The 16,772-nt window shown below is 42.3% G+C and overlaps 1 protein-coding gene across 2 annotated transcripts in view; it reads right to left on the bottom strand.

Moving 5' to 3' along the window:
• The window catches only part of LOC124036253 (multivesicular body subunit 12B-like), a 38,171-nt gene that overhangs the window by 16,855 nt on the left and 4,544 nt on the right, over window positions 1–16,772 (bottom strand). The window contains exons 3-6 of one of the 2 annotated variants that reach the window (XM_046350562.1): window positions 10,071–10,166; window positions 6,453–6,549; window positions 5,420–5,549; window positions 4,858–4,950 (exon numbers count right to left, since the gene is read on the bottom strand). In XM_046350562.1, coding sequence (XP_046206518.1) covers window positions 4,858–4,950; window positions 5,420–5,549; window positions 6,453–6,549; window positions 10,071–10,166 — 416 coding nt within the window. The remainder of the gene's footprint in view (window positions 1–4,857; window positions 4,951–5,419; window positions 5,550–6,452; window positions 6,550–10,070; window positions 10,167–16,772) is intronic. The other variant, XM_046350563.1, reaches the window with a different exon arrangement.

Here is a 16,772-nt window from a genome sequence, read left to right on the forward strand (position 1 = left end):
TTGCAACTCAGATTTATTTGCCATGATAGGGTCAACTTTTCCCCTGTTCATTTACATCAGCATTTGGCCATCTTAAATCCAGGCCAATGGTGAATTTTTAAAAGGTTGGCATCAATCTTGTGGAACCGATTGCCACATTTAATGAAGACTTCCCTTACCTTGCAAAGGTTGACTCCAATGCTGAAAAGGGAAGGGACATGCCTCTCCAAGCAGTGAGACATTTCACAAACACTGATAAACTGAAGGGAGATTGTTTAGATGCTCTTTTGAAGAAATGCGCTTGAGCGGTTTGGTTCATGATATTGCATAGAACAATGAACCGATCCATTGAGAAACACAAATGTAAATAAAGCATTCAGAGAAGACCTACTTTGAAACATCCATTTGCTCAAATATCACCAATTTGATAAGGTCAAAATGGAGATATGTTTAGCTGGCCTTTGAAAACTATTGTACTCAATATTGCATCTTTCCTGGTACAAAAACAAAGCACTTTATAATGAAATGATGGGTTGCCGCCAAATGAAATCAAGGGAAGATTAGACATTGCCTTAGAATAGAGCATGGTTGAACCTCCCACACCAACAAACCTTCATGGACCAATGAAATGATCAGCAAACATAAAATCTAACGAAGAACTGTAATTGAATGACTTTTTTTGGCTCACATAAAGTGCATCTCCTTGTTATAGTATAAAGTAAGGGGTCTAATAGTTTCCATTTTCATATTAAACTTAAACCACAAAGAACTGTCTTATTCCACATTGTGGGCTTTCTGGGCATGATTTGGGTGTACTGGATATAGGGTACCATGTGGCAAATCAAGTCTAATTCTTTAAAAAAAAACATGGCAAGTGTCTTGCTATGCTATCAACGGTAGCAGTTGGGCTCAGATTATGTTGGCCACTGGAGTTTTGACTACAATGAATCATCATTCTAGGCAACGAGAGCCATATTGACACTTGTTCCCAATTTTAATATTTAATTAGAATGTAATTCCTCATTAAATTACTCTAAAACTGGGAACATAGCCTGACAGATTTAAACAATTACAACTTCACTCAGAAGCCCATTGGCCCAATGAAATCGACGCGGAAGGTAATCACAAACACATATGCATAAAAGCCATAAGCATAAATAACAACCTGATCCACTTTGAGCTGGCTCACATCTTCAAGTCAAAATGTTCTAAGTAAAACTAGAGTACTGCTGATTGCTTGATAAGATCAATTAGCTGTCTAAATCCTAATATCAATTTATGGTTTTATGTATTTGTTCGGGGTGGTCGGTGAGATAGAAATGAGGTAAAAGAAAATGAAGCTGTCTATCTGAAAAGAAGAGGAGAACATCTGTTAGACAGTGGACAGACAAGTAGTAGTCTGCAGAGAGGCAAGACAAGGATAAAAAAATCATATCAGTGAAGAGCCTGAGCTGCCATAGAGGGAGTTGGGAGCGCTTGTTTTGACACTCATCCAGCCTCTTCCATGACAACATATCCACACCTTCCTCAATATGCAGACAGTCCTGCTTTGCAGGGGCTGCTTTCTCACCCATCATTATCTTCCTTTAAGGTTTGTGTCAGGTGCTGGAAAGAATAGCTGCATGAATTCACGGGAAAATCTCTGAGCACACAGAGCGCATCAGATTTCACTTGATGATTCTCTCGTTTGTGGCACCGTTCTGCATCCATTTGCTTGATTTGAGATATACATTTGCCAACTTTTTTAGGATTCCACAAAGTAAAGAAAAAGAGTGATTTCAGTAAGTTTGACTGTGGCGTTATGGCTGGGGGCTCTGTCAAAACAGCACACTCACAGATGGCCTCCCTCAAGAATCAGGTACAGTGCTGGTTAGGCAGCGAGGAATGGGGACAGGTACAATGCCACCGCATAGCAGCTGGGACACTGTGGAAAGTGTCAAAAGCAGAGGAAAGGACAATATAAAAGCTAGAGGAGACTGCATGCATGTCAATCGTGGCATTCAATTATATTTCCTGACCCCCGTCAGACAGTTACCTTATGAATAATGTTTTAAACCGCAAATCATACAACTATGGTCATGTTACGGTGTGGAAAAGATGATTGGCCTTAACATTTTTATCGTTGGGCCATTTGATTTAAAAAGTGTCCAGGTATACAGTACATCAGGCTATTATTCCACAAGAAATGTAAAAAAAAAAAAACTTGATTATGCAGGGAAAAAAAGACATTGCAATATTAGCACAAGGCTAATTTATGCCACCAGTCCATCTAGAGGTCAGATATCAGCCTTAGCAATGACAGATTTATCAGGAGAACAAATAGCAGCGTTGGAAAGGAGCAGCGTAGATGAAAGGAGAGGGGGCTGCTGTAGTGGATGCATTAAAAGCCTGACAGGACGGCACAGCTTTTCCACATAAGGGAGTCAGGAAGTGGCTGACTGGCCTCTCTCAAGATGGAAAGAAAGCTGAAGTGGTTGACACCAGGCCAAAGCAATCATTTAAAACGGGACATGGCAGCAAGTAAGGATGTTCCAGACAAAACTGATCAGAAAAAGTACATAACAGCTCTCTTCAGTTTAGCTAAAGGCTCAGGTTATTCAAAACAAGGCCTGTCTGCTTGTTCTTGGATGCTATTATGGCACTCACCGAAGTGGAGGCCAACCATGTGCAGGGGATGGTCATACAATTTTACTCTTCTAAACAAATAAATTGGTTGTACAAATCAAATGAAAATGGAGGAAAACCACTCAGAATTCAGTACCAAAGTACAGTAACTTTAACCTAGATGCTGACAGCTTTAAATGCTGACAAAAGTTTAAGTGGCTTAGTGGTTTAAGTCAGAGCACAACTCTAACAAGCTCACATTGCCTGGGGCAACCTAACATTTGTAAGGGATCACCAGCATTCAAAATGACAAGGGTCATAAAAAATGACACAATATTGACTGCGTTTAAAACATATTTTCCACTGACTGTGAAAGGCACTTACATTTAAGGGGTGCCGTTCTCAAAAGGCCATAAAGTTGTTATAGATAGCCCCAAGACGGCACAGTGTACAGGAGGGAATTCTCAGACGCTGAACATGGATGAGGGAAGAGGTCAAGTGATGCAAACACGTTTTCAGAAATGACAGTTACCAGATACTAACTGCCTGAGTAGTTCGAAAACATGGACATACTTATTTTGGCTGATTGAACCAAACATAGCTCATATGACACTGAGCACACACTGGTTGAATAAAAGCACATGATGTTAGCCACACACGTCGAATACAACAGGTGTAGACCTTACAGTGAAATCAAAGTTGTTAACACGTCATTTCAATGACGTTACGTCGATCTAACATGGAATAGACGTTGAATTGACATCTGTGCCCAGTGGGATGGCTCATAAACACTCCAGAAATATTGCAATGTATTGTAGCACAAGGTACTCAGTATAATGAAAGTGTGGCCTCTCCATGCGTTGGTTGTTCATCTGTCTATAATGAGGGGTCTGGAGCAGCCAACAAAGAACATGCCGGCAATATTCACTTCATAAAATGGCATTGTCTACTTTGGCTGGCGAGAGTTTCTTATTCAGTACATCATCTTGCTCCTATGTGTCTGTGCATTGTGGATGGAAATGAACTAAAGGGGAGGAAAGGGAAGGCTCTCAGGATGTGGCATGAATTTGTAAATGTTAATACAAAAACATGAGCCTGTGATCTCAGCAGGCATCAGGACGGGGTTTGTTGCTTCGAGGTGCAATTTATTCTTACCCCCAACGCCCCAGCGACTTGAAAGTGGGCTTCAAAAGAGCTAAGGATTACTGGTAACAGTTGAGAGGGTACACGGCCTAGGCTTTCTCCATCGTTTCGAGACATCAAACATTATTAACTATCTGCCCCCCAAATATTCGCGATTCACACAACTCTGATTTGTGCGTCTCGCCTCTCAAATCATAGTTTGCACACTTCATACCTTTAAATCAAACAGCTTTCTCTCATCACCAGTAGCCATATGAACAGTCTCACCTTTGAATATCACTCCATCAGTCTGGCCACCTTCACTCTGACCTCTGCTGTGGAGTGGAGTAGTCTTCATACTGCTCTCCACATTGAGCCTCGAACATTCCAGGAGCAGCACTCCAAGCCGGCGAGCCCATCGATACCCCTGCCATGCCCCCCTCCCCACCGCCATTCAAAAGGAATCTTGATTGTTTACTTACAATTTGCTCTGGAAATCCCAAGTACTTCATTGTGATAAATAATTAGGCTGTTGGATCTGGCCACAGTACAAAGGCCTGCTCCTTCTCTGTGGGCCCCAGGCAGAGTAGACAGAGCAGCTGAGGATGGGGGTACGGTACAGCAACAGTATGGCATGGTGGAGCTCTCTGCACTACCTTCCTCTTTCTTCCCCTCCCTTCCTCAGCAGCTGTTTCTCTCTTTCTCTCTCCAGGCTACGTTTCTTCCCCTTTGTCTGCACAGTACAACAGCACTAATGTCACCACAGTAAGAGAGCGACCCGGCTCTCCAACTTGAGACAGAGACCAAAAAGCAGGAGTTCGGCCCTCGTTGAACTTATGTTCCCATTCAGGGGATCCTGTCTAGTTTCCCTTTCTCTCCAGTGCTCCTTCACTGCTTTCTCTGACCAGGCACAGCTATCAGGACATGTACTGTATGAGTATGAACTGTCAATTACTTGTGTGTAATAATCTACATCACTCAAGAGGTATTGACTGATCACAAACATACCTAAAGGAACACAAAACGGACAAATCTGAACTTGGGACAAATACTAAAAACACAAAACAATGGCATGGTCCTTTTGAACTAAAAGTTTAGAGAGAGGGTGTTAATGCTTGGTTATAAAAGTATCATTAGGAACTTGGTATGTACCTTGTGGTGTTGGGCATTGAGTTGTAGATAGCGGTTTTGGTGGATGGATGGACATTTCCCATTCGATACAAAATGTCCATATTGTTTAGCTCTCTGCAGAAACAAGAGTCACACACCAGTCAAATGGGAAATTAAACTCTTAAATTCATGAGCAACACGGTCACAGGGACATTCCAAAAAGATTCCAAGACCAAATCCATTATTCAAATTCAATGACATAATTGATGAGGGTACATCTCATATATGATTGATAAAACAGCAGACATGTGGGTGATCAGAGCAGAAGACTGAGTGAGCCCTTCGTTTCTCTTGCATACCTGTGGTGAAATGAGGTACTACTGACAGACTGCGCACTGTTTATGTCCAGGCAGGTGCCTCTAGCAGGCTGCAGGCAAAGTATGTTTTGAGAAGGGAAATAGGGATCCTGCTCATTGGAGACTATGCAAAATCAATGAAAACCTACTGCGCACGTTGCCACAGAGCTGCATGTCAAAACACAATGCCATGAGTGTCAGGTGTTAAGTACGACATTCCTTCTGCTTTTACAGGTCCGTCCACTCACCCAATACACGTGTAGTGTGGACAGGTGTGCTTGGACTTCCCCTGGATCTGGATGTCACACACAGCAGTCTCTGTGGCTAGGCGTAGGCCGAGCCTAACACACAGCCTCTTCTTCCTCAAGGCAGGCTCCTCTGACGGACAAGGAGAGAGACAGACCATATTAGGGATCATGAACAAGAGGCCAAATGCATATCTTGGTCACGGCTATGCATAAAATAATGATATGAACTATAAACACACAGAATACTGCTAAGCACTGACAAAATCCAATAATGATAACTGGAAACCGAAAGACAAAATGCTAATCCCTACAGTAGCCACAATATATGCTGCCAAATATGAATGTATTTTGTTCTACTGGATGTGCAGGATAACGTTCCATACATCGCATTAGATGTATACACTAAACATGGATTCACATAAAGTAGTAAAACATTACATTAAACCATAGCCCAACAACACATGCTCTTTCTGTTGTTCATTCCAGCTAGAAAACATAACCATGCGTGCCCATATTACTTCTGTGCCTCCTCCATTTATTTCCAACCACCGATAGAAAGTGTAGAGTAAATGTGATGATAATAAAAAAGAATAAACATCTGTCCTCACTCACCACACCACAATATTATTACATTTTCAAGGCCTGGATAGTGAGGGGGAATACATAGCACTCAAAGAGCACTAAAGCATTGGGGAATGCATTTCATTAATATTAGATAACCCCCATCCACTCGTCCTCTCCCCAAATAAATACATAAATAAATAAGCCCCTCATAAAGAAAAGCACAGCTCCAGCTGAGATAAACAATGACTCATGATTCTCTTCCCGTGTACCTCGAGGGCAAAATGTTTCTTTTATTCCCACAGACTATCATAAATTAAGCTAACCTGCACCCATAAAACATTCACTATCTCAAAGCTAAGCTGCCCCAGAGGACTTCCGCAGAGGCTGATTAAAGCAAAGTCAAAGCTAGTGAGGGGCCCGAAAAACCTTCAGAGGTACGGTTGTGGTTTAGGGGGAAATGCTTACTTACTGGTGTCTATTGTTTCTTGGATGGGTATGAAGCCCTCTGGTAGAGCGTCCTTCAAATCAATCAACCTCATGTCAAGGAGCACATCGGACGACTGGCTCTAATGTACAGGAAAACATTCAAAATGACATATGCACGTTTCAGATGTAATAGATTGTAAGAACCACTTCTTATTACAAAAGTGTAAGGGTTATTCCATTTTTGTAATGGTCTGAAAAGAAATTACAAAGACAACTGAATCAATGATTTCCTAAAAGCTTGGGAAGTCTCTAAAGAGAGGAGTTGACACGTTGGTGAAAGTAATTACTCCGTAATAGCTTCTCTTAAAAATGAGAATGCATCTGTGAACTTGCAATCATTCTCAACCCTTGGAGGGAAACAGCGGGGTTGTATGTGAGGCAGGCCGGATTGCCTGTTCATCAGAATTTGGTTAAAAACAATCAGGGACTGTTTAGTTGACATTTTCAAGCATGACTCTACTCAGCCTCCCAGCCTCCAGTCATTATATTTCAATTTTTCGCCATAGTAAATTGCAATCATACACAGTGGCAGTGGAGAGGGGGGTGACCGAGTCGTTACTTGGCCCGTCCGAAAATCTGGATTCCACTGCCACTGTTGCCCAGCAGTCACCACCGTTAGAGAAATGTTGTACTGATTGTTTTCATTCTGACTTAGGGTGGAATATGGATGAATGTTATTACTATGCATGAAACCCTCTCTTCAGCTGTTTTTTTCCCCATCAGGACCTGACAAAAGGGCCATCTACCTCCAACCTAGAGTATAAATCACTAAGTATTTACTTCCTTCCAACGCAATTCGGTGGCTAATTTTGCAGAATCTGTTTTTGTCCACGACAGATACTGAGGGGGCTACATTGACTGGCAGACAAAATAGCCTTTGTTGATGGCTCTGTCATGTTTTATTTGTGCCAAAGTCTTTAAAACAGTGTGGACATACATTTTAAGATAATACACAGGAACACGGGCAAGGCTATTTGTGTGACACATACTAAGCTGTGGACTAGACTGAGCTCCGTCCCAGGCAGCCAGGCAGGGCAGGCAGGCAGGCAGGTAGGCAGGCAGCCGTTAAGAGGTGCATTTACACGAGCTGGCTTCAACCACTCTCACAAGGATTCTAATGGAACTATTTTCAGAATTAGTAGTAGTGTCCAACCACACATTATTGACTTGTCACAAGGATATGTCAGAGTGAACACAGAGAAATAATTCATTGCTTGCAAAAATGCTATTATGTCTACAAATGTGGGCATGAGGTAAAAATCATAGTTTTATTAAAGAAAAGTGTGAGTTTGACAGTATAAAATGTTCTAAGGGTGGAGTCGAGGACTGTTCAATGGGGCATTCATTCAACTGATTTTGTGACCTCCTCTAACTCCAACCGCAAGGCTGTAAACTGAGACACTGACAGAAACTGTGGAAGGAACAAAGGTTGAAATGTCAGTCTAATCATTACAATCCTGTTGACATATTATCAGTCTTTTGGGCTGAAGTATGTACATGTTCTGTATAGGTCCCAGGACCATTAACTTGATGAGTCAGATGAATGGAGTAAACCCATGTCATATATTTATCTGAATTTGTTCAAATTCTTTATGTTTAAGTTTTAAAAATTCTAGCATAGTAAGCATAGTTAAACACGGTTACATTTTATGTAACTAATATGCCTTGATTAGATAAGCATTCACCCTCCTGAGTTAACGTTGGAAACACCTTTGGCAGCAATTAGTGCGTTGAGTCTTCTCTCTCTAAAAGATTTGCACACCTGTATTGCGCAATATTTGCCCATTTTACTTTTCAAATTCTTAACGCTCTGCCAAGGTGTTGGGGATCATGGGCTAGACAGCCATTTTCAAGTCTTGCCATATAATTTCAAGCAGATTTAAGTCAAAGCTGTAACTTGCTCACTCGGGAACATTGTCTTCTTGGTAAGCAACTCCAGTGTAGATTTGGCCTTTAGGTTATTGTCCTGCTGGAGTGTTAAATTCCTCTCCCAGGGTCTGTTGTAAAGCAGACTGAAGAAGGTTTTCCTCTAGTATGTTGCCTGTATTTAGCTCCATCCCATTTATTTTTATCCTGAAAAACTTCCCAGTCTTTGCCAAAGTCAAGCATACCCATAGCATGATGCAGCCAACATCATGCTTGAAAATATGGAGAGTAGTACTCAGTGACGTGTTGTGTTGGATTTGCCCCCAACAAAGCTTCACATTTAGGCCAACAAGTTTATTCCTTTGCCATGTTTTCTTGCAGTATAATTTCAGTGCCTTTTTTTCTGTATATTATATTGTTCTTTTCAATTTGTAATTTAGGTCACTATTGTGGAGTAACTACAATGTTGTTGATTCATCCTCAGTTTTCTCCCTTCACAGCCATTGAACTCTGTAGCTGTTTTAAAATCACCTTCCTGTCCTGCAGCTCAATTCAGAAGGATGACTGTATCTTTGATGTGTCTGGGAGGTCATCCACAGCATAGTTATTAACTTGACCATGCTTAAAGTGATATGTAATGTCTGATTTGTTACCTATCTACCAATCACCGCCTTTCTTCGGGTGGCTTTCGGAAAGCTCCCCAGTCTTTGTAGTTTAATCTGTGCCTGAAATTCAATACTTGAAGGGTTAATCATTGAAAAATCATGTCAAGCCCTGTTATTTCACACAGAGTGAGTCCATGTAACTAATTACGTGATTTGTTAAGCAACATGTTACTCCTGAACTAATTTAGGCTCGAACAAAGGCGGTGAATTCTTATGCAACAACTATGTTTTACTTATTTCATTTGTATTCATTTGTAAATATTTGCAGAATAACATTTTTAGCTTTGACATTATGGAGTATTTTGTGTAGATCAATGATGAAAAAAAGAAAGAATTAAACACATTTCAATCCCACTTTGTAATGCAAGAAAGGTGAAGAAAAATCCAAGGGGGGGGTGAATACTTTTTATTTCATGGTAATTGATCAAATCTACTGTAGGCTTTAGAGCAGGATAATTGGTGTTCTCTATTCTCAAATTTGAAGTGTAAAAAAAGACCATGCAAATTTGCCTACCAATTGATATGTAGAGAACGTTCAAAGAGAGCTCAATTAACAGAAACGTTTTTACTGTTATTTTAAATAGGGGCCCCATTTCCAACCCTTTTGAAGTGTCATTTATTATAAAGGGAACAACATTTTTGATGTGTGCATCATCTTTGAAGAATCACTGGGAGGTATCCAGATTCTCTGCAGGGACAAGGTTCATTGGAAAAAGTATAGAATAAAGAATAAAACCTCATTGAAATACTATGAATAATCATAAATCTCCCTCTCTGGAGGACACAAGAACATCAACGATATAACCCTGGGAGCCCACCAAGATATCACACATCAATTATATACATGCAATCATATAATCAAAAGTTCATATTGGTATTTACATTCATACAACAACAAAAACAGACTTTTAAAATTCATGGAACATCATGGCACTTCTCAATTATCAAAGTGCTGCACAGGAGAACGCTAGAGAGGGCAAATCAAGCAAACCAGTGCCAAAAAAGGTGTTAGGGATGAGGTGTTATTGCATGATGCCGAGGGAAATTGAGAAGTTTACATTTCCACTTACATTATCTCTGGTGAAACAGAGGTAGCGGGTGACCTTGGATTTGAATAAGCCGTCCTTCCACAGGTCGGCGTCGGAACCATCTGTTGTTTGTGCAACCTAGGTGAAAAAAAGGAAGAAAAAAACAACAAGGAGAGAAGAACATGCATGAGGTGGGATAAAGTTAATGTATGTACGGTGTGAGCGTGTTGCTTTTTGCCTCTTCTCTTGCATACTTCCCTTAATTAACGGTCGCCTGCTCCAGCGCTCCATCTCATTAGTGCCCTGTGTGGGTAAAGATGGAGCCTTAGCCTCCAAATAGGTGGCTGAAAAGATCATCCCCTGGAATGGGGCTGATTAAATAAAACCTGACAAAGATCTGCTCTAATAAGAAAAACCAAAGTTCACTGTGCTCCTAAAATATCCTGATGGGGATGGGAAGATATTATTTGGAGGAAAAATAAAATAAGTGCCTGAATATGGCAACATAATGCACAAGAGCCCAGGCACATCATAGAAAAGGATATGAAGGACAGTGTGGGCAGCATATCTATAAGTGTGCATGCACTCAACAATGATAAAGCCAAGACTTCCCTCACATGAGTGAGTCAGACATTTCTCCATAGCTACCAGCAAACAAGCTTGGCTGAAACGTCATGTTACATTGGCCATCGTCGGTAAATCACCAAAATGACTGCCAGACTTATTCTCAGAGAGGATCCTTTACAAAGACGATTCAATTTAATGAGGTTCATTCAAACAAAGAAGTTCTGGATCTCTGCCCCCACCCACACAAATTACCATCCTGACAATAATGATGAATGACCCTAGCAATTGGCTGTGGAAAACATGGCAGGGAGAGACTTATGCAAAACCACCAGTGACTAGAGGGAGGAGAGAGAGAGAGAGAGAGAGAGAGAGAGAGAGAGAGAGAGAGAGAGAGAGAGAGAGAGAGAGAGAGAGAGAGAGAGAGAGAGAGAGAAAAAAAAATAGAAAAAGAAAGAGAGAAAGTGAGAGGCAGAGAGAGAGAAAAAGAGAGAGATGCAGGCATCTCAAGCGGGCGCAGTCCCATGAGGAGCCCATACATCACCAGAAGCCCCCACCTCCTTACAAGACAACCCGTCTTGGCCACTTTTTCCAGGTCAGTAGCCAGTGCATCCTGTCAGCGTAAACAAAGGGCTGGCTGTGTGAAACCCAAAGTCAAGCAAGGGAGTAACGAGGGCACAGCGCTCCTAGGAGGCACCTCAGGCGTCATCCTGCCACAGCTCCGGCAGCAGGGGGCGACGCGCCCAGAATGTGAATTGCCACCCGCAGAGCCGCAGAGGGAGAGGTAAAGGGGTAAAGTTTTGGTGGACTTACTCTCTATTTTCTTTTTACTATCTACTGTAATGTGGCTCCCATTTTCCAACAGAGATCATTGCTGGAAGTGTTTCCGCTGCACGAAAATTCTGAAGATCAGATGAATCACAGGATCTGACTTTAAATCAATCTTTGAAATCTGATCTTGTCATTTAGATGTTCATGTACACATATCAAGTCGGCTGATTAACAGATATATCCAACTGCCGATTCCCAAAATCTGTACAAATGAAAATGATTCAAAACTGTCATGGAATAGGTAAGTCTATTGGGAGTACTGGTATTTCCTATGACAGATCTCAAAAGACAGAGAACATCATTGAGGTTATAATGAGAGAGAGAGCACTAAGAAGCAGATGAAAGGCTACTGCTACTAGGGATGGACATTTGAAATGATTTTCATATTCAAATGACATTTTAGGATATCCGGATAGTCCAAATACATTAAAGAAAGCACTCTTGACTTTCTTGACCAATCAAAATGACGCAAATGCACATGGCAGAGATAAACAGCGGACAGACTGCTCAATAAAGTGTTCCAAAAACTACATTCAAAAGTTGTTGTTTTATTAAATTAAGAATATCAAATGTCATGATATATCCCTGAAGGTGACAATGTCACAAGGATCATTTAAATTACATTTGGACAAAGCTTTTTGATTCTTAATATAGACCCAAACATTTTTTATAAAAAGAAAACTCACTCAAGTTATCAAATACTAATGTCCGTTCGAATATTTGATTAAACGATTAACCGTACCCATCTGAGGTTGTTAAACCCATTCAGTGGAGGCCCTAGCCAATTACAGTGGGCTCAGATCTCAGGCTAGCACCACACGCCTTCAAATAAACGTATGTTAATGTGTTCATGAGGGTAGCATGTTATAGGCTCAGGCAAATTTGAATTACACACAGCTTCCCTTTGCGGCCCTAAGTGTCTGTGTCACTGCCTGCTTAAGCTGTTTGATGTGGGGCGGCTGCTGCAGCTTGAGCAATGTTCCTGATTCCTGTGGAACAGTGTTTGATCTGGGCCTGCTCTCTTGCGTAGGAACAACCTGTTCAAGTTCAGAGATGTGAGTGCACCGTAGTGGAGAGCAAAAGAGTTCATCAGCTCATTGATCTACGGCATAAAATGTATTTCTTAAAAGCAGTCATCGTTGAAGATGGATTCAGAAAAAGGAAACAACAAAAGTCGGCCTAGAATGTAACATGCACAGTAAAAGAACATGACTAAACATTGACGTAAGCAGACACCTCCACTCCCTTCTGTAACAACATAGGGATCTGTCTTACTGAAGAAACCAAGCAGGAAGTCTCATTCTCATTCACTGTCATGTGGCTTGCATGGAGTCCCAATGCCAGTATGCAAAGCACAGTCACAATGCCAACCCACCAACACCCACCAGAGATTACAACAGTTGGGCTGTGTGGGGTGGGGCAGGAAGAGAGAGAAGGGGATGAGAGGAAGGAAGAAGAAAAGAGAGAGGGTAGAGAAAGAAAAGGAACAGAGATCTGCCCTTGAGCCCACTTCAGGCTATATCACTGTGTTTGCTTTGTGCTTTGTTAAATTCACAAAACACATTCCTCTCTCCATCTCTCTCTCTAGCTCTCTCACTTCTCACTCTTTCACAAATACAAACATGGCTCCCACGGGCCAGTGATATCGCTGTCCCACTTTCCTCTCTCTCACAACCAGATTGTTCAAACTCGCTGGGGTGCCAAACAGCCGGCAACCCCTCTTTACTGTGAGAGTGTTCAACAAACATGGGGACACAGTGCCAGAACTGTGGGGGGCATCCACCAAGGGTTGTTAAACCATAGCCTCTGGTACGGCTGAAGGACTAATGGCAACAAATAAGCCTGCAGTAATCATCTCCATCATCAAAGTAAACTGCATGAATTAGTTAGTTATTCAATTCCTCTCACAGAAAAATTAACACTACTCACAAGTGCTAGCCAAGTACATGCCCAAGTGCTTCATGGCTACCCTCTACAGGCAATATTGTAGAATCCACAACAATACAACAATGTTATTAAGAACATGGTTCCGTGGCCTTCCCTGGCCTTTTGGGGGCCCTAAGAGGTGGCAAAACATTTGAGTGGCCGCCCTCTTAACGGTGGAGAGAAAAAACATTTGAGTGGCCGCCCTCTTAACGGTGGAGAGAAAAACATTTGAGTGGTCGCCCTCTTAACGGTGGAGAGAAAAACATTTGAGTGGCCGCCCTCTTAACGGTGGAGAGAAAAACATTTAAGTGGCCGCCCTCTTAACGGTGGAGAGAAAAACATTTGAGTGGCCGCCCTCTTAACGGTGGAGAGAAAAACATTTAAGTGGCCGCCCTCTTAACGGTGGAGAGAAAAACATTTGAGTGGCCGCCCTCTTAACGGTGGAGAGAAAAACATTTAAGTGGCCGCCCTCTTAACGGTTTAGAGAAAAACATTTAAGTGGCCGCCCTCTTAACGGTGGAGAGAAAAACATTTAAGTGGCCGCCCTCTTAACGGTTTAGAGAAAAACATTTAAGTGGCCGCCCTCTTAACGGTGGAGAGAAAAACATTTAAGTGGCCGCCCTCTTAACGGTGGAGAGAAAAACATTTAAGTGGCCGCCCTCTTAACGGTGGAGAGAAAAACATTTAAGTGGCCGCCCTCTTAACGGTGGAGAGAAAAACATTTAAGTGGCCGCCCTCTTAACGGTGGAGAGAAAAACATTTAAGTGGCCGCCCTCTTAACGGTTTAGAGAAAAACATTTAAGTGGCCGCCCTCTTAACGGTGGAGAGAAAAACATTTAAGTGGCCGCCCTCTTAACGGTTTAGAGAAAAACATTTAAGTGGCCGCCCTCTTAACGGTTTAGAGAAAAACATTTAAGTGGCCACCCTCTTAACGGTTTAGAGAAAAACATTTAAGTGGCCGCCCTCTTAACGGTGGAGAGAAAAACATTTAAGTGGCCGCCCTCTTAACGGTTTAGAGAAAAACATTTAAGTGGCCGCCCTCTTAACGGTGGAGAGAAAAACATTTAAGTGGCCGCCCTCTTAACGGTGGAGAGAAAAACATTTAAGTGGCCGCCCTCTTAACGGTTTAGAGAAAAACATTTAAGTGGCCGCCCTCTTAACGGTGGAGAGAAAAACATTTAAGTGGCCGCCCTCTTAACGGTGGAGAGAAAAACATTTAAGTGGCCGCCCTCTTAACGGTTTAGAGAAAAACATTTAAGTGGCCGCCCTCTTAACGGTGGAGAGAAAAACATTTAAGTGGCCGCCCTCTTAACGGTTTAGAGAAAAACATTTAAGTGGCCGCCCTCTTAACGGTGGAGAGAAAAACATTTAAGTGGCCGCCCTCTTAACGGTGGAGAGAAAAACATTTAAGTGGCCGCCCTCTTAACGGTTTAGAGAAAAACATTTGAGTGGCCGCCCTCTTAACGGTGGAGAGAAAAACATTTAAGTGGCCGCCCTCTTAACGGTGGAGAGAAAAACATTTAAGTGGTCGCCCTCTTAACGGTTTAGAGAAAAACATTTGAGTGGTCGCCCTCTTAACGGTTTAGAGAAAAACATTTGAGTGGCCGCCCTCTTAACGGTGGAGAGAAAAACATTTGAGTGGCCGCCCTCTTGACGGTGGAGAGAAAAACATTTAAGTGGCCGCCCTGTTGACGGCGGAGAGAAAAACATTTGAGTTAATTTCCTGCAATTCTATACATTTTGCCATGGGACGCAGAGAAAGTTTTACTGTTTCAAAGCAATTTTTTACATTGGCAAGTTTTAGCAGTTCTTAAGCTAATTTCCATCAATTCTATATATTTTGTCATGCCTAATGCCATGTTAATATGATATCGGAGTGAGAATGACTAATTATCATGGTCAAACGCTCCCGAAAACACTTTCTAATCAACCTGGCCCGGGTATCCTGGAAGGATATTGATCTCATTCTGTCAGTAGAGGCTGCCTGGTTAATCTTTAAAAGTGCTTTCCTCGCCATATTAAATAAACATGCCCCATTCAAAAAATGTAGAACCAGGAACAGATATAACCCTTGGTTCACTCCAGACCTGACTGCCCTTGACCAGCACAAAAACACGTTTTTGGCGTACTGCATTAGCATGGAATAGCCCCTACGATATGCAACTTTTCAGGGAAGTTAGGAACTAATATACACAGGCAGTTAGGAAAGCAAAGGCTAGCTTTTTCAAACAGAAATGTGCATCCTGTAGCACAAACTCCAAAAAGTTCTGGGACACTGTAAAGTCCATGGAGAATAAGAGCACCTCCTCCCAGCTGCCCACTGCACTGAGGCTAGGAAATACTGTCACCACCAATAAATCCACGATAATTGAGAATTTCAACAATAATTTTTCTACGGCTGGCCATGCTTTCCACCTGTCTACCCCTACCCCGGTCAACAGCCCTGCAACCCCCTCAGCAACTTGCCCAAGCCTCCCCATTTGTTCTGAAAGAGCTGCAAAATCTGGACCCTCTCTTTCTAAAAATATCTGCCTTAATTGTTGCAACCCCTATTACTAGCCTGTTCACCTCTCTTTCATATCGTCTGAGATCCACAAAGATTGGAAAGCTGCTGCGGTCATCCCCCTCTTCAAAGAGGGAGACACTCTAGACTCAAACTGTTAAAGACCTATATCCATCCTACCCTGCCTTTCTAAGGACTTCGGAAGCCAAGTTAACAAATAGATCAACGACCATTTCGAATCCCACCGTACCTTCACCGCTATGCAATCTGGTATCCGAGCTGGTCATGGGTGCACCTCAGCCACGCTCAAGGTCCTAAACGATATCATAACCGCCATTAATAAGAGACAATACTGTGCAGCTGTATTCATCGACCTGGCCAAGGCTTTCGACTCTGTCAATCACCGCATTCTTATCTGCAGACTTGGTTTCTCAAATGACTGGTTCACCTGGTTCACCAACTACTTCTCAGACAGAGTTCAGTGTGCCAAATCGGAGGGCCTGTTGTCCGGACCTCTGACAGTCTCTATGGGGGTGCAACAGGGTTCAATTCTCAAGCTGACTATTTTCTCTGTATCCATCAATGATGTCGTTCTTGCTACTGGTGATTCCCTGATCCACAGCTACGCAGACGACACCATTCTATTTACATCTGGCCTTCTTTGGACACTGTGTTAACTAACCTCCAGAAGGGCTTCAATACCATACAACTCTCCTTCCATGGCCTCCAACTGCTCTTAAATGCAAGTAAAACTAAATGCATGCTCTTCACCCGATAGCTGCCCGCACCTTCCTGCCCGTCCAGCATCACTACTCTGGACGGTTCTGAATTAGAATATGTGGACAACTACAAATACCTAGGTGTCTGGTTAGATTGTATACTCTCCTTCCAGACTCACATTAAGCATCTCCAATCCAAAA

The sequence above is a fragment of the Oncorhynchus gorbuscha genome, linkage group LG05 (assembly GCF_021184085.1).
Source record: "Oncorhynchus gorbuscha isolate QuinsamMale2020 ecotype Even-year linkage group LG05, OgorEven_v1.0, whole genome shotgun sequence".
Taxonomy (NCBI): Eukaryota; Metazoa; Chordata; class Actinopteri; order Salmoniformes; family Salmonidae; genus Oncorhynchus; species Oncorhynchus gorbuscha.